Source organism: Camponotus vicinus, unplaced genomic scaffold (assembly GCF_025532165.1).
Source record: "Camponotus vicinus isolate PSW18456_S1 unplaced genomic scaffold, iyCamVici1.0 SCAF_6, whole genome shotgun sequence".
NCBI lineage: Eukaryota > Metazoa > Arthropoda > Insecta > Hymenoptera > Formicidae > Camponotus > Camponotus vicinus.
In genome coordinates this window covers 1,896,774-1,917,769 of record NW_028141978.1, presented here as the reverse complement: position 1 = coordinate 1,917,769, position 20,996 = coordinate 1,896,774, and the positions used below count along the sequence as shown (strand labels likewise).

General features: G+C 29.4%; 3 protein-coding genes across 6 annotated transcripts in view; 2 read left to right on the top strand and 1 right to left on the bottom strand.

The window, feature by feature from the left end:
- The first annotated feature begins 1,887 nt into the window (after nt 1–1,887).
- Nucleotides 1,888–2,652, top strand: LOC145973177 (uncharacterized). Its single transcript, XM_083102415.1, has one exon. The coding sequence runs from the start codon at nt 1,888–1,890 to the stop codon at nt 2,650–2,652; it is 765 nt and encodes a 254-aa protein (XP_082958541.1).
- Nucleotides 2,653–4,517: 1,865 nt separating this feature from the next.
- On the top strand, nt 4,518–17,142 carry LOC145973902 (solute carrier family 25 member 32). The gene is made up of 6 exons (XM_083103563.1): nt 4,518–5,063; nt 11,631–11,784; nt 11,999–12,251; nt 12,365–12,478; nt 12,811–12,956; nt 15,353–17,142. Exons 1-6 carry the CDS (start codon nt 4,907–4,909, stop codon nt 15,531–15,533), a joined length of 1,005 nt encoding a protein of 334 aa, XP_082959689.1. The 5' UTR covers nt 4,518–4,906; the 3' UTR covers nt 15,534–17,142.
- LOC145973901 (uncharacterized) overlaps nt 16,333–20,996 on the bottom strand; it is a 163,597-nt gene continuing 158,933 nt past the window's right edge. For all 4 annotated transcript variants that reach the window (XM_083103562.1, XM_083103561.1, XM_083103559.1 and 1 more), the window contains 4 exons: nt 18,258–18,393; nt 17,658–17,845; nt 17,366–17,473; nt 16,333–17,003 (listed from right to left, as the gene is read on the bottom strand). In XM_083103562.1, the coding sequence (XP_082959688.1) occupies nt 16,871–17,003; nt 17,366–17,473; nt 17,658–17,845; nt 18,258–18,393 (565 nt within the window). In that variant the 3' untranslated portion in view covers nt 16,333–16,870. The remainder of the gene's footprint in view (nt 17,004–17,365; nt 17,474–17,657; nt 17,846–18,257; nt 18,394–20,996) is intronic.

The following is a 20,996-nucleotide window of genomic DNA, read 5'->3' as shown; positions in this document are numbered from 1 at the left end:
ACAATAATTATTTCCCTAACAATAGAGTCAAATATATCTCCAATATTTTATCGCTCGATTTTTTTTTTTTTCAATGATCTAAATATAATTCGGATTGAGAATATTCAGTAAAAAAATCGAATTGCAGAATCGAATTATTAGTATAACGAAAGAATCCGTGATACATTAATTACCTAATAAATAATTGATCTATAATTTAAAATTCTTCTGTAATATTATGCATATACAGGGTGTATCTGAAATAATGCACTGAACTTTAGGAGCGTATTCTAGAGGTCAAAATAAGACTTTTGTTTCCTATGAACATGGGTCCGCAAATGAACCCCCCTCCGAGCTAAAGGCCCCTAAAGTTTGGGGAAAAAATTAAAAATTGGCTGTATTTCAGAAAAAAAAAGAAAAAGGTTTTAACGTTACCTATCACCCCTCTTGAGAGATAAATAAATTTGCGTTGCGGGTGTTTGGTCAATTTCACACATTTTCGAATTTTAGCTCGGAGGGGGGTTCATTTGCGGACCCATGTTCATAAAAAATGCTCCTAAAGTTTAGTGCATCATTTCAGATACACCCTGTATATGTCATAGAGTACGTAAAATATTTTGGCAATGAATTTTATCAATAATATGTTCGACTTTGGCGTCATATAAACGGTAGCGCGCTTATGTTTACATGTTACGGTCTGCTATCATTCGTATGTTGACACTTGAACAGTAAGGTAGTGATGTGAAACGCTTTGTATATTGTCAAATTTCTTTTCTAAACATGATCGCGAGTATTTTCGCGAGTGACTACAAGTGCAATAAGGAATTCAAATGAGTGCAAGTGCCAAGAGGACTTGAGATCTCTGACCTTTATGATCATTCTTTTCTTCATCGAATATTAATCGGTGTGTCATTCGTCCGATAGGTTTTGATAAATCGTTGGATGTTATTTTTTATAAAATATAGCGATAATGCGATTTTTATAACATTATTTTAAAGCCCATTTTATCTTGTTTAACTAATTATTCGCGCGATATGTATTTTATTTTCGATCGCGATATTGGTATAAAATCGCGTATTGGAAAATAAATCGGGCAGCGAATTCTATATTCGCAAACATTCGCGGACCTCAAATAACTGTCAAAATACCTTCGTTTAAAATGATAGGAATTATATCGCATATTGTGGGCTTCGATTATTATATTTTATAGAAATTATAGGCGTTGCAATTCAATATTCCGAATATCGATTTATTTATTCATCGCGTTTCCTTGCGAATTTTAAATCGCGATTTAATCTATAATTTAATCGTTGATTTACATCGAAGCTTTGTCTATTTCTTTTCGCATTTTGAATATTTTCTTTGAAAGTTTGCGCAAAATGCGCCAGTAGTGCATATATTTTCTTGTACAATTAGGAAATATTGCTCAATAATTATATTAATGACTCCTTATTTTCGTTACATAAAATTTATTAAGCTCTAATTGTGTACCAATTTTTAATAATAAATATCGTGTAATTAATTGTTGTTAATTAGTCTTGTCTGATCTAAAAATTTCTAAATATTTTTAATAAATTTTGTATTATATGAATATTTCGGATATTTTCGTGTAATTCCATGTGATAAATTATTTTGTATTAAATTTCAAGTTATATTTTATTAAATTTTGTATCTTATAATATGTATTTATAATATATATGTATATATAATCGGGTTATAACGTCTTTCGCCATTGTCCGATGCCTAACTTCCACCTCGTTCTGTTCATCCAATCCCTTTCTCCTAAGTTTTTCTTACTCATAGATTTTTTCCTTATCCCTTCCGCCCATGTCCTTCTTGGTCTTCCTCTCTTTGTTCTTTCCCTTGGCGTTAATTTCAGGAATATCATAAAGGACGAATACAGAAACAATGAAGAAAAGGAACAAAGTGGATCCCAGCTGGCAGATCCTGCATGGACAACATTTTCTAAAGCAAATTATCGAAAAGAAAATAGCTACCAATACATCTACGCATCTCATGTTTATAGACCTTCAGAAGGCATACGATAGTGTACTCATTACTAAGCTATGGGAAGCATTGTGGAATACGAACATAAATCATACCGTGATCAAAGCAATACAGAACTTATACAAAGAGTCTGAGGCGGCAATAAAGATAGAAAATAGCCTGACAGAAATGTTTTCCGTTATGAAAGGCCTAAAACAAGAATGTTGTTATTACCAACACTGTTTAAAATATAGGATATATAGGACGGGCACTCTTATTCAATGGAAAAGAAAGTGTAAAAGGATGAGTATAGAAATAGATGAGGACACCTATCTATATACGTTACAATTTGCTGATGACCAGGTGCTGTATGTTAATGATAAAAAAGATCTACAATACATGACAAGGAAATTAATTGAAGAATATAGTTATTGGAGATTGAGCATGAACGTAGATAAAACAAAATATTTATGTATAGGAGAGGAGAGAACAGATATAGAATCTAACCAAGAGAAGATAGAATCATGTAAACGATACAAATATTTACAATACAAATATCTAGGAGTGCTATTCAACACACAAGGTACAGAAGAGGGAGAAATTAAACTTAGAAATATACAAGCCAGGAGAGCGGAGTGTCTGAATGGAGCAAAGAGATTGGAAAAAAAACGGAAAGTACAGATATAGAGATATGAAATCATGATAAAAAGCAGCCTATTATACAGGTCAGAAACAGGGAGAATAATCGAGAATTTAAAAAGGAAATTGGAAGAAAAGAAGTAAAGAAAAGGACGTTTCGGTAATTTAAACATCTTTTAGAAATGCGCCTGAGAACAAACAAGAAAGCATTTCAATGCCCACTATAAAGAAGAAGGAATGCTATGTAAATTCCTACGATTTTAGGATGAGGAAATGTGATAAATCATAACAATTCAAGAACTAGAAGAAGAGAATGTATAGAATAGAAATGCATGATGATTAGGAACAAGAAGACAGCTTGAAGTTATGCAAAATCCGCTAATAATAATATTTTGTAATTATATTATACTTTATAATTTATTGTATTATGTAGAGCATTAAACATCAAAATATTATGCTGTTATCAAAATTATAATAAAGAAAGTAAGAAATATTTATTATGTTAGAGCGCGGAAACTATTCGAAAGCATATGTTATATAAAAAAATTTGAAATATTTTGCAAAATTTTTCGAATATCTTAATGCTTTATATAGATTTTTTAGAAGAATCAATTTGTGACTAAATGTGATTATTCCGACGAATAATCTAAATATAATTAAGAATGAGAATGTGCAATAAAATAAATGAATCATAGAATCTAGTAAATAGCATAAAAGATTTCATGATACATCATTTATTCTTTCGTGATTATTTGATCATCCGCGATTGAAGATGTAATTACGTCTTCGAATCAACATATGAAAAATCGCAATATCGTTAGAAATATTAGTTTTACCGTTTCGAACAGTTAAGAATTATTTTTAGAATTCGTGGGATGCTATTGAGAATTCTAAAATAAGAAAAGCTGAAAATGTGAAAAAATTTTTCATCTCCGGGGCTTATCGATAGCGTTAAAAATTTTTAGAAACGATATATAAATAGATTAGATTTTCAAAACAAAAGTTTATTCGATTGTAATTCATTTAATCATATTCTATTATTTTTAAAGAGTTTTAAGCGAATTAATAGTGTTAATTAATTTTTTCATAAAATAATAAATGACATTATATTAGACATATAAAAATATATAAAATATATAATTATATATAAATATATAAAAGAATCGAAACTTTATTGTTTAAACAAATAATTTTTCTAAGAAATAAAATACGACATTTCATATATATATTTCGAGAATAGGGTCACTTGCTCATAATATAAATTTTTCAAAACTTTATTCAGATCCAATTAAATATTAAACCATAAAACAATTGCGTGGTTTTGATAATTATTATTGTTTATACGATATTATTTATCGCTCTATTTTTATTTATATGTATATAATTACATATATAAATAAAAATTATGTATACTATATAATTAGTTTTAAAATAAAAGGGTAACAAAAATATATGTTATATAATTAATTTTAAAATAAAAAAAAATATAAGAAAAAATATAACAATATATAACAATATAATTTTAAATATTTTTGAGGTAGTTTTCACACCCCTTCAAAATACAGGTGAATTAAATTAACCAAGAGAATAGTTCCGTAACACTTTTTAATCAATAGTTATGATATGCGCGCGAATACGTCTAGACATAACGTGTACAACCTAGAAATAATTCAAACCATATTTTGTTTTTTGTACTTTTATCATGACATTTTCCGTGCTCAGAATGTCAAGTAAATATAGAATTAAGTCCAAAGAAGTAAATAATTAGGGAGGGGAAAATGTGGGCGAGATGAAAATTGCGGAGAGTCAAAGAATCGTCAGGCCTCCCACATGACAGCGAGAATCGTCTGCTAACGCTAGCGCCACTGCGCAGGCGCGGGGACTTGCTCCGTCCGTCTCCTTACCTAGAAACGTCGCTCACAGCTGCCCGGTCGACCAGTATAGCGACAGTCGGCGTATGCGATGCAACGTGCTTCACGGATATTGCGTAATCGGGATCAGCCAGTAGTTTCTGCATTAGAACGAGCGGAAGGAGGAGATAATACGAGGGGATAATTTTGGGGACGAGTGGCGCTACAACAGCTCGACGACAGTGCCTGCCGTGGATCAGGAGATATGCCGTCGAGTGGACACGCGCGTTGCTAACATCGGGGAGGATGCGAATAGGACTGTCACCGCACACGGATCGGTAACGAAGGTGAACGGCGAGCGGCACGACAGCGCCAGCGCCAGCGCCTGTAGCAGCAGCAGCAGCAGCAGCAGCAGCAATAGCAACAGCAACAGCAGTAACGTCTCGTGGAACATGACGACGATCAAGGGTAGCGGTACGCCGGGCGCGCCGCGCCAGCTCACCGTCTTGAGCAACTTCAAGTACGAGTACTTTGTCGCGGGCATCTCAGGCGGCGTCGTCTCGACCCTGATGTTGCACCCGCTGGACCTCATCAAGATCCGATTTGCAGGTGAGTCACGCGTGCGTCGACGTGAACGCGCTCGCAAATATGGCGGCTGGCTGTCTCTCACCTCGCCTCTCGCGTCACGGCTAGCACGTGGTATAGGTATTCGAGGTTCTCCTCGTGCATCGCCCCGTGATCCTCTCCGTTCTCGTGTGTCTTTCGCGTCTAACAATGTTTTCGACTGTTCTTTTGGTCCAGTTTCTTTTTTTTTTTTAATCCAAATAGGGGTTTCTGAGAAAAAAAATATGTAGACTGAAATATAAAAATATATGTATAAATAAATATAATAAATATGTAGAGATTGAAATATATAACGAATTTGAAATATTTAATTTATAGATTCACCATGTATAGCTACTTTCTAAATCAGTGTATCGTACTGAATTTATCAAAATCATTTTATTCAAGGTTAAAACAATGTGCTAAAACAATGTGCGTGTTTCTTTTTAATTCTATTTTCCGTTAAATGTTAGGCAAAAGATGATGCACACTTATTTGCGAAATTGTTTTCAATTTTTTCTGTGCTTACGTATATCAATTATTTCATAGATTCTAATAAATTGCATTAATTTGAATTGTACCATATTTAATTTTTCAAATCTTGAATCATTTTTACCATGAAAAATAACATAATAATCCTTGTAAAATAGAACATAATAATCCTTGTAAAATAGTAAATTTTATTTTATCACAATTTTAATCTTGACTCAATTACATTTTATAACATTGATTGAAAGCAGTATTCACAAAGATTAATTTTAACAAATATTGTATTTATTATATTTATTATATATTTAAAATAAAAAATTAAATTAAATTTATTATATATTTAATTATATTTATTATATATTTAAAAGTTAAATTTAATCATTATCAAATGCTACAATGATAAAACTAATTATATAATTTAATATTATTCATAAATAGCTTGATAAACTAATCCTAAATAAATAGATTCATATAAATCTTTTAGATTTCAAAAATTAATTACGCTAATAAATTAATGTTGATAAATTAATATTAACAATTACGTCCAGACTATATATATATAATTAATATATAATATTCTACGTATATAATTCGTTTTCTTACTACTAGTTTCTTAAAAATTATAAAAGATTGATAACAAAAGAATATCGAATCGATAAAAAGGAATAGATTAAATAAATAAGTGGACTGTAATATTACGTAAGATAGAAAACTCTAGTCTAATATCTATTTTATTTATATTTTACGAAGAAATTCAAAAAAGTTATATATATATGTATATATATATATATATATATATATATATATATATATATATATATATATATATATTAACACAACGTATAATTCTGTGAGAGAAAACTTTTTTGAATTTCTTCGTAAAATATAAATAAAATAGATATTAGACTAGAGTTATCTATCTTACGTAATATTACAGTCCACTTATTTATTTAATCTATTCCTTTTTATCGATTCGATATTCTTTTCTTATCAATCTTTTATAATTTTTAAGAAACTAGTAGTAAGAAAACGAATTATATACGTAGAATATTATATATTAATTATATATATATAGTCTGGACGTAATTGTTAATATTAATTTATCAGCATTAATTTATTAGCGTAATTAATTTTTAAGAAACTAGTAGTAAGAAAACGAATTATATATGTAGAATATTATATATTAAATATATATATATATATATATATATCAATTTATACGAATGGAATTTATCTCGTACGAATAAATTTTTTGCGACGAAATTTTCTTTTGTGAGAGACCAAAATATTATGTATTCTGATTTATGAAATGTTGCGACATATATGAGATGGACTTTTGCCGAGAAGGTGATTGTAGAATAACGAGCCGACACAATTTATCGCCTCGTTAAAAAAAAAAAAAGAACTAGTACAGATAATAACGTAAAGCTTACGAACTGAGTTAATATTTTTCTACGTTTTTCTTTCATGCAAATAAATAAATTCGTTTCTTCAAATTAAAGACATGATAATAAAAAGTGAATCGAGTTTCACTTTTCGTTACGCGCGTGTAAATAAAACGGCAAAGTTGGAAAGTTTTTCATCATAATATTCGATTTTGTGCTACTTGAGATCGATATACCATCGTGAATAATCAAAAACACACAAAGAACGTTTGTAAATATTTTTTTCCGTTTAAAAGATACGAAAAAGACATGTAAATTGCGTTCTACATATTTCTTTTCATTTTCAAATCCTAGAGAGAAATATTGAAAAGTGTCTTATTTCTGAACGTTGAATATTATCAGTATTATGGTGATATTCCGTTGATAATGAATTGTGTATATTATCAATATTATGGTGATATTCCATTGATAATGAATTTCCTTTATTTTTATTTAATAATGATTCGATAACGGTAGTTTTTAGTAAGTTGAACGTGGGTCCCGATTATTTTTTTATTAGCTACTTGTTACGATAATTATCCGTAAGATTTAGATTAGATAACTTTCAAAAGAACTGACACGTGTTTCTGCAATTTTTTTCGCTCGGTGATAATAATGTCATGCTAGGTTAACGTTCTGCGATATTTAATGTTCATATAATTGACGAATTATCTGAGTGCCTATTAAAATTTGTCTACGCGTATGATAAAACTGCTTTCAACGACAGCATTGCATCTTAAAATAATTCTACACGAATTCATTTTAACAAAACAATATGTGAGAGCTTACATTATTTTAATTTTAAATTATTTGGCGTTGAATTTTAATATCTTGTTTTCTAGTTATTTCGAATGACTAAATGATACCAAAAATAATTATAAAAGAAACAGTAAATCGATAACTAATATTTACGTTGATAAATTAAAAATCTTTCTCTGCTGTTCTAATTTATTCATATTTGCATTATTTGAATATTGTCGCGATAAATTGACGGTAATAAGAATTTCTCTAATCAGTATTTTGTTAATGAAATATTTATGTGTAATTATTATATATGTACAATTATATTCATGTATAATTATTGAATTAATAGAAGACTGATATCGTTATAATTTATATTATCATTATAGATTAAATTCGTGTTGATATAAAGATTTTACCTCGAGGACAAAGAAATCAATAAGACAACTATTTTAAGTTATTTGCATAAATTCTGCATTATGATAATACCAGGATTATGAATAAGCGAAAAAAATTATTCATTGACAGGGAATGTTATCTAGGACAAATATCGGAGAAAGTAACGTATAATGTAAATTAAGTTCATAGTAATAGAGCACATTTAAATAAACGTACATAAATTTTGATGACAAGATATTTCTACGAAAAGAAAATGATCATAAGAACGTTGATAAATGCATATTATCGTTTTAGAAAGCCAGATGATTAACATGATGAAATACGATATATAAATTCAAACGATATGAATAAACGAAACGTTTAAATTCGAAACGTTTTTTGGGAATTTTGAAGTTTGAACAGAAGTTTTATCAGATTTATTGCAGTCTTATTAGAGATGAATTAAGTTATTTGTTGGGAGGAAGATATTAATCTACGTTTATCACGTGTTTATCGATACCGAAGTTTACTTGCGTAAAGTATCTTTCGCTCTAATATACGATGATTGATACAATGATTATATAATCATCACATCCGCATTTAATCATATGAATTATTTGTTCCATCATATAAGTACATATATATATATATATATTTTAACACTATTCATAATTAAATCTATATTTTTATTATGTTATTCTTTTTTACGTAAATAAATTTAATAATTTATAATAAACTTAATTTATGACTTATTTTATAGTAAACTTATTAAATATAGATAAATTTATTCGTGATATAATTATTAAGGATAAAAACAGATATTACTGACAGAATTACGGCAGATATTACGTCAGAATAAGTATGTATTTCTTAATCATTTTTGCACGTTACGTCAATGAATCTGATGTCAATCAATTAATTTGTTTATGCAATAAATACGAAAACATCGCAATTAATCGTCAATTTTTCACGGTAGATATATCATATACATATGTAGCCAATCTTAGCGATAAATTGCACATGATTTTCTTTTACAGTAAGATAAGTTTTTTCTCCGTGTACTTGTGAATTATCTCTGTAATGTAAAATCATGAAAATGACCGTAATTTAATAATGCCTATTATAATATATTATAGATAGATATTTTACGGTCAAATTATTTATTGTTCGATTATAATTTAAAACATTAGTTTAAAAAAACACCTGTTTTCGAATACACATGTTTATATTCAACTTTTCTTATTTTTTGAAGCTCTTAATTGGCATTTGTCCAATATGTAATATCTTGTTTATATTGTGATTTCTCAGCAGGTGTGAGATCACAAATAAATTCCTACACACATGCATACATACACACTTACACAAAATTCGCAGAAGCGAGAAAAATATTAAAATAAATCAGAAATAGTTTTTGTAAAATAGGTATAACACTTAATATTAACAGCTGTTTAGCAAACTTCGTATAGAGACATCATTTAATATGCCATTATTGCACGTCAGATTAATAAATTGCTCTTTTGAATAACGATGTTTCTTAATACGCTGTGAATACAATCAGCTTTTGATTATTCATATCTTGCTTGTTTAAGAAATTCGACTTCCGTCTCGAGATTGATAACGGATCACAGTCGAAGGTCTTTTGTATGTATTTTTATCCGCTACAGAGTTTAAAGATTCGGCTGATATTGGTCACCTTTAAAGTTGTGAAACTCAAGCGAAATGAATTCCATTCAAAACAAGATAAGGAAAGTTTCTCCTCATGTTTAAATGACTTTTTTAATGAAGTAGCCACAACTGGATAAGGAGACAAATGTGCGTACTCAGCATTAAATGCGGCGCGAAATACACAGAGACGAATAAGACTTGTTGCGAGAAACAGTAGTATTTTTAACGAAATATTCATTGGCCGTTCACCAAACACTAACATAAGTCACGCGAATTTCGCGAGTTGCGTCAGTTATGTCACGTGGCGTTCGTTATTGAATCGTCTTGTCGCGCATTTAGAGAAAGAGAGAAAGAGAGAAAGACAGAAAGTGTCACGCTGATACAGCTGATTCCACATCTTAAATTTAATAGATACGATTATTAAATCAAATTTCGTAGATGCATTTTTTCGTAAATATATAAATGTATATAATTTCAACTTTTTCTTAATTTTCTGATTTGTATAATTGACTCTAATAATACATATAATAATATACTTTTTATTTTTCACTTGTATGCACACATACACATATCTACATCTAATATTAAAAATTTAGAAAACGAGGGAAAAACATTTTTTTCATTCATTTATTTTTCTTTTTTTTATTCACTTATAATTTTAATTTAAAATATTGATACGTAAAATATTTATACGTTGATATTTTAAAATTATAAGTGAATAAAAAAATCTAAAATATAGCTTGTTTGCTTGTGTTGCATGTGTTGCATAACTTTCTATTTACTTAATATCATGTTGTTCGATTGTGGAATAATGTAGCAATCTAAAAATATTTGTCAAGGAAAAGATGTGATTATAAATTAAAGATGAAGAGATCCGTAAAGGAAATTTCATCAGAAATATCTTGGATACATAAGATCGCATTCATAGGACAATCTCTGGTCACGTGAAATCAGCGTTATTCATGAAAGCGAAAGTAGATCGTACTTCGCAGATGGTGATTATATTTTTTTTCTTGTTTCTTCCACACCGTGACTTACCTTAGGATGATATTTTCAAGCAATATCACTATTGTAGATTAATTTCTGTACTGACTTTGAATAAAACGCTATAATAATTTGTATAATAATTTGATATAAAATTTATATGTCTTTTCTACTCTTTATGATCTCTCTCTGTGGAAAAGAAATAATATTTATAAATTATTTTTTGTATACAATATTATTAAATTTTGTCATGTATGTTAGATCACATTATTATATATATATATATATATATATATATATATATATATATATATATATATAAATTGTATTAAATTATGTGTATTAAATTATATAAAAAATCCAGAATGTAAGAAATGCGTGTAATTGAATTCTAAGTATTTATATTTCGTCATACAACATGTCTTCTATGTAAATATATTTCAAGAGAATTCCTTTTGAATATTTAACAAAATAATTTCTTGGAAAATAAGGCATATCGCAAGACGATATTGCTGTTTTCTCGCAGTGCGAGACGCGATATGAAACTAATGTTGTAGATAAAGCGAGTCGATATTCGATACAATGATATGTATGTATATTTATGTGCATACATATGTGCATACGTATGTGATACCTATATATGTTGAAAATGTATTTAAGCATAACAATAGATGCTGCTTATTGCGAAATGCATTGACGGCGGATAGTTTAATTAACAGAGCGATGAACGTCGACATCGTAGTCGTAAATCCCATTAGTTGTGACATAGATTTTTATAACAAAAAGTTAAGCGTATCGTACATAACGGTAACGTTATGATAATTTTTACGAGAATAGAAGTACCGTCTAAGTAAGTTGTGGTAGGACTTATTTAGGTTTTGTTATCTTGCAGTAAATGATGGTCACACGAATGCAGCACCGCGATACAATGGACTCACGAATGCGATGGTTCAGATTGTTAAAACCGAGGGAGTGCGTGGACTTTATAGAGGAGTAACGCCAAATGTCTTAGGATCAGGCAGTTCATGGGGTTTCTACTTTTTCTTGTAAGTACATATTATATGTGGTCGATTAATATCGCTGATATAAAAATTTAGCGATTATTTTACACCTGATTTTTAATGCGTATAATTAACGCAGAATTAAAATTGCAAGATGATAAAAATTTCGATGCAAGGTTCATTGATTAGCATTGTTTATTTCTTTTTTATATATCTCTTTTATCCTTACATATGCCAAAAATACAGATTTAATTTACAGCTATAACACAATAAAGACTTCGATCCAAGGTGGTAACTCAAAGAAACCGCTTGGACCGTCCATGCATATGTTCGCCGCCGCTGACGCCGGAGTGCTTACCTTGCTCATGACTAATCCGATCTGGGTGGTGAAAACGCGGTTGTGTCTACAATATGCTGAGGATGTGAATGTGGCGGAGTCCAAGAGATACCGCGGAATGGTAGATGCTTTAAAGAAGATTTACAAGACGGAGGGCATTAGAGGCTTATATAAGGCAAGTAAATGTTTTTTTTATGATTCAATCGAAAGTTAATTGAATTCGAAGTAAAATAAGTTATTACAGTTTATAACTAATGAAAATTATTATATCGATATATTCTTCTGCAGGGTTTAGTTCCTGGATTGTTTGGTGTCTCGCACGGTGCGATACAGTTTATGGTATATGAGGAAATGAAGAACAAATACTATAATTATTTAAATGTGCCCATTGATACGAAATTGGTGAGTTGATTATATTTTTATTAAAATTTTGATAAGACTATAAGATGCAGAAGATTTAGAATACTATATTATAATTTCTAATATATGTTTAAACTTCTATATTACTATAAACTTTTTAATTCTCTTTTTTATAATTCTCTTTCTTCTGCTAATTTATATCTTTTATACAAAGAATATGGCAACATTATCGATTTATAATATTATCAATTCACAAAGAAGACTTTAAGTTGAAACTGAATAGATATAAATTTAAAATAATTCATAAATTTAGAATAACTGAATAATTTAACGATGAATAATTTAAAATATTCGTGCTTGTTTTTTTCATACAGAGTACAACCGAATATATCATCTTCGCCGCGATGTCCAAACTGATCGCTGCAGCGTCGACGTATCCTTATCAAGTGATAAGGGCACGACTTCAGGATCATCATCATGATTATCGGGGCACCTGGCATTGCATTCAATGCACATGGAGGTCAGAAGGGATTAAGGGTTTCTATAAAGGCTTATCACCATACCTTTTACATGTTACGCCAAACATATGTCTGATTATTCTTATTTATGAGCATTTTACTAACGGTAGTTAATTTGAATTGACATCTTACTATAAGAAAATTTTTAGGTCAATTTTTTTAACCTTCTGCAGAGCGTAATATTTTTTCTGATATACCAAAACTCAATGCAAGATGCTCACGTGTATGATTTTTTGATAATGCGAGGCCATGATATACTCTATTTTAAACAATAGCTGAATATCACGTGTTATACAACGTATCATTCAAATAGATTATAGTGCAGAATAATTTTTATTTCAAGTCTTTTTTTATGTACAAAATTATTCTTATGTCAAATTATTTTTATGTCATTTATGGAAGAAGTTTAAAAGATAGCTCTGACGATTATCATTCTATTAATAATTTTTATTTTATTTGATTAGATGAGACAGGTGGACATGTATTACTTTTCTTTCTAGTATTTAAAGTGAAACTATATGATATTTTCTATTATTTGTATCTCTATTAACTGATATTAGATTTGTTGCACGATGAGAAAAAAAATTGTTCGATATAGAGAAGCAAATCATTGCTTTTACTATTATCATTTTACTTGTATACTCTTATAAATTGTAATTCAATTCATAATTATTACAAAAGAAATGGATCTTGAAAGGTGAAGTGGCAAATAGTCCGTAGCATATTGCATAAAACGTATGCGTTTTATTTATTCAACCATATCGTTTCTTATCCAAGAATATTGAGAGACTGCGATGTAGAATCGACAAGGAGTTAATTTACTTCTCGCTTAATTTATAAATTCCTTGCATAGAATTTGTTGTGTCTGATGTATTTTATGCAAGGGAAGTTTTCTTATACAACAGCACAATATATTTCAACTGAAGTCTTCTAATCATATAAGGTTAGATTGCAAGACAAACAAATAAATGAATATGCTCATCTTTGTTTATCGAAATGTAAAATATCTAAACTGGATTTAATTAGGCACATTAGTTTGATATAAATGAAAGAAAGAGAACGAAGGATGTACTGAAGTATAAGCTAATTAATGTACTTTATGCAAAGAGCTATAAGAACACACCCAATTCTCGGCGAAAGAGATAGTATATAATCTTCAATAGTTAATTAATAACCAAATATTTACATAACTATGTGACTATATGACTAATATATATATGTCTGTATAATGCTCGAACTATTTTTGATGCATAATGTATGCGAACCACATGTGTAAACTGATGAGTTTTATGTCTCCGCTTTGACTCGATGGGTCTCAGTGCGGTTTTTAATTTAGACAATTTTTCTTTTTTTAGCAAATGTAGTAAAAGTTCACAATCTATCTCTGTGTCTTATACATGTATATACTTTCTTTTTACATAAGCGGCTCTCTGTAATTATTTATACCTCATTCTAAATTGAATACTACATAGAGGTTCGTGATGGATCAATTTTTCGAGAATTGTCATAGAATCTGGCACTCGGAAAATGCGATAGATAGCAATAAGTTTCCGTGCAATTTGTAAATAGTAGGATGAATTTATTTATATCAATTCCTTTAGCTATAAATCTAGTTAGAATCTGTTTCTTCGATAATAAAATAACGAAACACGCGAAGATGCATATTTAAAAGCAACATTGTGACGATATTAATAAATACAACACACACATATCGGAAAATGTTTGTTTGTTGTTTTGAATTAGCTACATTCTTCAGATTACGCTATCTGAGTTTCCCTAAACTTGATTTCTTTGTTCTCCCAATTTCATACTATCGACATAGATTCTTATTGGCAGTGAAAAATGTCATTAAGCATATATGTGATTTAACAGATGATATTTTTCCAAGTCTATTTTGCATTGAAACTATTTTATCGCCACTTACAGGAGATAGCATGTAGAAAGGTATTGTGACTAAACATGTTATTGATTACGTTATTTGTTCGGTAGTTTGTTAAGCCACCAGCAGTACGATTTTTGAACATATGATACGATGATGTGAATTATTGGATATTTATCGTAATTTACATAAATTTATCGTCTTCAAACTAAAAATAAATAACACTTATCGCTTGAATATATGCGCTTATTCCGTTTAAGTGTAAGAGAAACCGTATGATTTAGAAAAACATATTGTTTTCTCTTTAATTTAAATTTTCGCAGAATTATTAGAGCAGTAAAAAGGAGATTATCAACTCTTTCCGACTGTTTGTGAATTTGAATTTTCATAATAAATTCCATATAGCGTCAAGAATCGTACGCGGGCTAAATTAAAAGCGTTTTATACGATGCTTCACATCTTCAGTCTTTTCTTGTAAAGCAAATAAAACAAAGGCGTATTGCTGGTGGTTCGTTGCAGGTATGAGGGTTGGCATGGCTTTTACAAGGGTTTAAGTGTAAACCTCACCAGGGTGACACCAGCGACAGTTATCACATTCGTGATCTACGAAAATATGTTGCATTATCTGCAATCGAGCCGCGCTGCGGTGGAAGGAACGATCGCTGTACCTGTCTCTGCGGTTAACAAACTGAAGGAATAAGAAGGAAAAGGGAGATTTTTTTGGAGCCTTAATGAAGTTGAGCGAAAGTCTGAATTGAAGTGATCTAATTTCTATTATGTTCCCGGTGGCATATTTCAATACGAACCGAAAACCGTGATTTATAACATTCATATAAAGTTCTATTATAACGAAAAAAATTTAAGGCACAAATTTTGTAGGATACAAAAATTTAAATCTCTTAATTAATTATAAAAATTAAAATTGAAAAGTTACAAACATCAAAAATCTTAAAGAAAAGTTAATTATTTTAATTTTTTTTTAATAAAAAGTTGCAAATATTTTTTTTACATTTAAATGCCAAATATTTTATATTTTAAATATTATTTACAACTTATTGGAATTTTCCATTTGTCTTTAATTAATTATACCTACAATTTTTCCATTAGGGAAAAAATATCTAAGCAAAAAAGCTTTAAATTAAATGATTGTTCATAGTGCGATTTGTATTACTTCATCGGATAAAAGAATTAATTGAAGCGCGTATAGTTTTCAGGCTTAAAATGCAATAATGGAGAATATTTTCAAATGTATCACATCTTTTTTCGCATTTCATAATGATATTTTCTAATTTCACTTGTATTCATAAGGGTTTCGTAAGAAAGATACTAAGTCTATGAAATTGTTTTATTTAGTCTAGTTATATTTGGAATTAAAGAAAAAAATCCAAGATTCCAAATTCAATGATCAGTATAATAGAATTTTTATAGAAAACATATAAGAGATATGCTTTTGTATTTGCACAAATATAATGTAGCATTTTCATAAGTTCTTTAGGAAGGGTAAAGTAAAGATGAAAAAAATAAGAGAAAAGATTCCATGTATAATGTATATTTTCGATAGTAGAAAAGCTTGTATCATAAAGAACAAGCTCGTAGTAAGCTTTGCATTTAAAGATTTCTTAAATATAAGTGTGTATATGCATGTGATGAATAGATGTAAGAAACGAAATAAAGAAAAAGCAGTTACGAGGAGCAAATTACAATATTTCCAATTTCTGCTATTTATGCTTTTGATCTGATTACCTTGTATTGCAAAATTGCAATATGTCTATCATTGTATTGAACTGCAAAATTGCAATATGTCTATCATTGTATTGAATTAGCAATTTTCTAGGTTTCTCTTCTATTATTGAATATAACACATCTTGCGTAAATATCGTCTTTTTCAATTGATAAAGTTTCCAACAGGTACTCGTGAGAGTCTTTTTCGATAAATTCGAGCTATCTGAATTAATGAGTATTTAATAAGTACTTAAACATTTGCAATTATTCGTATGATGCAATACAATTAAGTATTAATTACGAAGGAAGTTATATTCATAAGTTAATGTAATAGCTTATTAAATCTAAAGGATTCATAGAGCATTTTTTGTAGCGCTGATCGCAATGCTGCTCATATTCGGCTTCTATAATCTCGTTCGGAAGATTTTCGCTTCTCGATGTAGAGGGTCTGCAACAAAAAGGTGTAAACAAATGTTAAAATTCTTATATTATTCGTTTAAGGCATGCCCCATACTTGATTATATAAATGTCTGGATGAAACATTTCGATGAGAAATAAAAATAAATCATTAATTGATTTAAACCTTATTTTCTAGACCTCTTGCATCGCATTCTTATATATATATATATATATATATATATATATATGCTTATATTATACGCTGACTAATAAATTAAAGTAATTATTGATTCCTCTTTATATCTTCACTTGATAATATCAAGTGTACTTTTTGTAATTACTGATTTATATAATATCTTTATATCTTTACTTGATAGTATCAAGTGTAATTCTTTTATATTCAATACTTACGTGAGTATGATTTGTAGGATATCGCCAAGTAACCCATTTTCGCTTAAAGAATATCTTGTAGCTTCACAAATCATTCTCAGCAAACAATCTAATCCAGAATAACCCAGGCTTCAAGGGACATAAGATTATATTATATTATATTTTTCAAATTTCATTTGCAAAATATTATATTTTAGAACATAATCTCAATATCGAAAACTATAGCAAGATTTTCAGTAAAAAGATTTGATAACCGAGATGCGGGATATGCTTTATAAAAAAACATTATTTGATACGTGCGTAATTTTGTTACCGTTCCATTTTATTCATGAGCATCTTGTAAATTAATTGGCGACTAAGACTTCGTTTTGTATAATAATCTTCCTCGTAAAAGTAAGTCGAATTCCATTCATTTGGCAATCCATAATTCGCTTCGAAATAAAATGCCATCGATATAGTCTTGTCGGGAATATCTATGGGAACTCCTAAGGCAAAGAATATCTGCAAATAAAAATAGTGAGCTGATAAATAGTAATGTTATCTTTCTACATACAATATTCGTTTGTTCATATAATTTTCATAGAATGTCAAAATATTTTATAAATAAAATGTGAAAAAAATATTTACAAATTTTGAGGAAATATTAATAAAAATAAATTACAGTTTTTACGATTTCCTGTTGTAATAATAATTTTATGATGAATAAATTATATATCTTTGAAAATCTCTCTCCAATAGAATAAGATTGAAGCTTTCATTATAGGAAAACGTTTATATGAGATTTCTCGATTTTTTCGGAAATCTTACTTCGCGAGTGTACGTGAAGTGAAAATGATTAATATTGAGTTAACAGGTTGCTCATATACTTCGCGACGCATTAGTAGATGAAAAATGAATGATTGATCCACCATACCCCCAGTGTGCTACCCTCGGGAAATCCTATAGATCGTATATGTCTCGATATACCATGTGTAATATTTTTCACTCCCAATACACGTGCTGACTTCATGAAGCACCACATCAAAAGAGCCAACACCGTAATTCGATATCTGAAATATTTCGGGAAAACACAATAATTTTATGATACATTTTATTTATTTATCGAATTGATCACAACAATTATATTGTACTATTTATTTTATGTGATTTTCGAAGGTCTTTAATACTCAATTATTAAATATATATAATTATTAATTAATTTTTATAATAATTAAGAATTATTTTTCAATCATGATTTCTTCATTAAAATATATTTAAATAAAAATATTGTTTCGATTTAGAATTGGCCATGTGTCGCTTTATTTCGATTATACGCACATTGTTATTCATGCAACTTTTATCAGTAACGATATTCATAAATGGGATTCAAGAGAGAAGAGAGAAGCAACAGTGCAACAATGATACTTATTGTTAAATTCATTTTGTAAAATAAATAGCATATTATGTAAAATAAATAGCTGAATATTTAGATACCGGAATATTTTTAAGGATATTATCAAGATAACGTTTCTGTAATATCCTCGGATATTGTTCATTCGAGAATCGCGTGTGGGGTTTCCGGGACGATCAATATTTCGGTAAAAAACATAAAAATGTATGTGCGCCGCATCTGTTTGTCCGTTTCTTTATTTCACGAATTGTTTTGATTTTGCCGACCGCTTCATTGGTTTTCGCTAAATGTAAATATTCGTTCGTCCATGCGATTGCGATTTCAGGAATTTTCGCTGGCACACAAACAAAACAAGTCTATTTCCCTTGACAAGTCACACATATCGTGTCAGTAAATATTTTGCGCTTCCTTTTATCGTGCGTATTACCGTGTATTTTTTAACAATTAGCGTAATCACATTTTAAAACAAAATTTCACAACGTTATTTACGTAAGTAACAGTTTCGGTATCGAATACTCACTTCCTCATTCTTTTAGCGTACACGTCGCGCGAAACTCACACAAGGATTTCACCGAGTGTCGAATTAACGATTTATACGGATCGCAAAAAAATAATCCGGTAATTTGCATAAAGCTAATAATTGCAGTCGTTGCTAAAGTACAGTTACGGTTTCGACTTTGTTACGAGCATTTTGCGATGCTAATATATAGTAACTAGACAGCAAGATTTAACATCTTGCAAATTACACTTAACGTTGTGCAATCAAAACATCTTGTCACTTTTTCCAATATTCTTCATATAAAAATTTATAAATATTTGTACGTTTTAAACATTGTTTTAACTTCATTTATTTTCAATGTTTTCCTTTGCTTTAATAGATCGTATATGGGAATGTTTTATTTGCAAATGTAATTATTTAAATTTTGAGTGACGAAATAAATTGTGTTTGTACAATGCATTTGTATACAGATTGTCGTATATACGTTTTTCGCAAATATTTTGATTACAGAATCTAGTTGTCAAAATATCATTCCTCTTCCACGTCGTGTAACAAGATCGCATTTCAAAATCACTTTAGCAAAATCAAAATCCAAATCAGGCTGAATGAATAAACGGATTTATATACGGTGTTTCAGATTTATCTCCCGCGCCTCAATTTGCGGACTTACTTCTTCGCTCAATCTCTTTTATTGGAACTTATTTTTCAATTTCAACATTAAGTATTTGATAATTACATCTTGAATTAAAACTACATTAAAATAAAACTAACTTGTAATTAAAAAAATAATATCTTGTTATTCACTTTTAATATAACAATTAATACTTGAAAACATTTGTTCTTAAATTTCATTTCCAGTATTATATATATTCACTGAAATTATTATTTCAATATTTATTTAGGGAAAAATTTATATTGATTCGAGGGAGTGAATTTGAGATCTACCCGTTGTGTAGCGAGCGATATCGGCCAGCTCCAATCGTTCAGATGGTGGAATGAGATTATGATCCACGGGATGAATTAATCTCGCGATCAGTATGCATCTAGCACTAATTGAATTAATAATGGAATTGCAGGGTGTCCGTTTCTGGCTTGTTTGGTACATTCCTGATTCAATGGCGAACTTGTAATTATTCCCCAAGACTTTACGTATAGCAGCCCCTTCATCCCCGTTTCCTCCCTCTCCCACTTCTTCCCTCCTCGATACATCACCGGACTTCTGCGGTTGGATGTTGTTGAATAATGTTCAGAAACCATCTTTCATTATGTTTCCCAGCAGGAATATCTACGATGTTTCACAGATCAAATACATTATTGATTAACGTATCATGAATTTAGCGGTCTTCGCTGCATCTTGCAAGTAAAATACTCGGGGTGACAGTCGGTCGTAGGCTGACAATCATTTTTGGGTCACGAAACACATTTATCTGCATTGTGTATACGTGGGGCAACCTGGTTTTCTAAAAAAGTCAACTTCCAAGCTACATTTTGATCTTGTACATTCTTACGGTTTTTTTTCTATTTTATCTCGTTTTTGTGTTTTTTATAATTCGTGCACAGTTATTGAATTAATCCTCATTTTTTTTCAAAAAGATAACTATAAAAAATATTGTGTATTCTTAGAGTTTGTAAAATTGTTTTTTTATTTTCTCTCCTTTTATAAGTTTCCTCTCTCTATATATAATAGATATATAAATATATATATATATATTTTATTAACTTTGTATTTTTATACATGTTATAGAATTAAATAGATATTATTT

Coding starts and splice junctions, on each gene's coding strand:
- LOC145973177 (XM_083102415.1), top strand. CDS start 1,888: ATGAAGAAAAGGAACAAAGTGGATCCCAGCTGGCAGATCCTGCATGGA.
- LOC145973902 (XM_083103563.1), top strand. CDS start 4,907: ATGACGACGATCAAGGGTAGCGGTACGCCGGGCGCGCCGCGCCAGCTC. Junction 12,252..12,364: donor GCATTAGAGGCTTATATAAG/GCAAGTAAATGT, acceptor ATTCTTCTGCAG/GGTTTAGTTCCTGGATTGTT. Junction 12,957..15,352: donor TGCATTCAATGCACATGGAG/GTCAGAAGGGAT, acceptor GGTTCGTTGCAG/GTATGAGGGTTGGCATGGCT.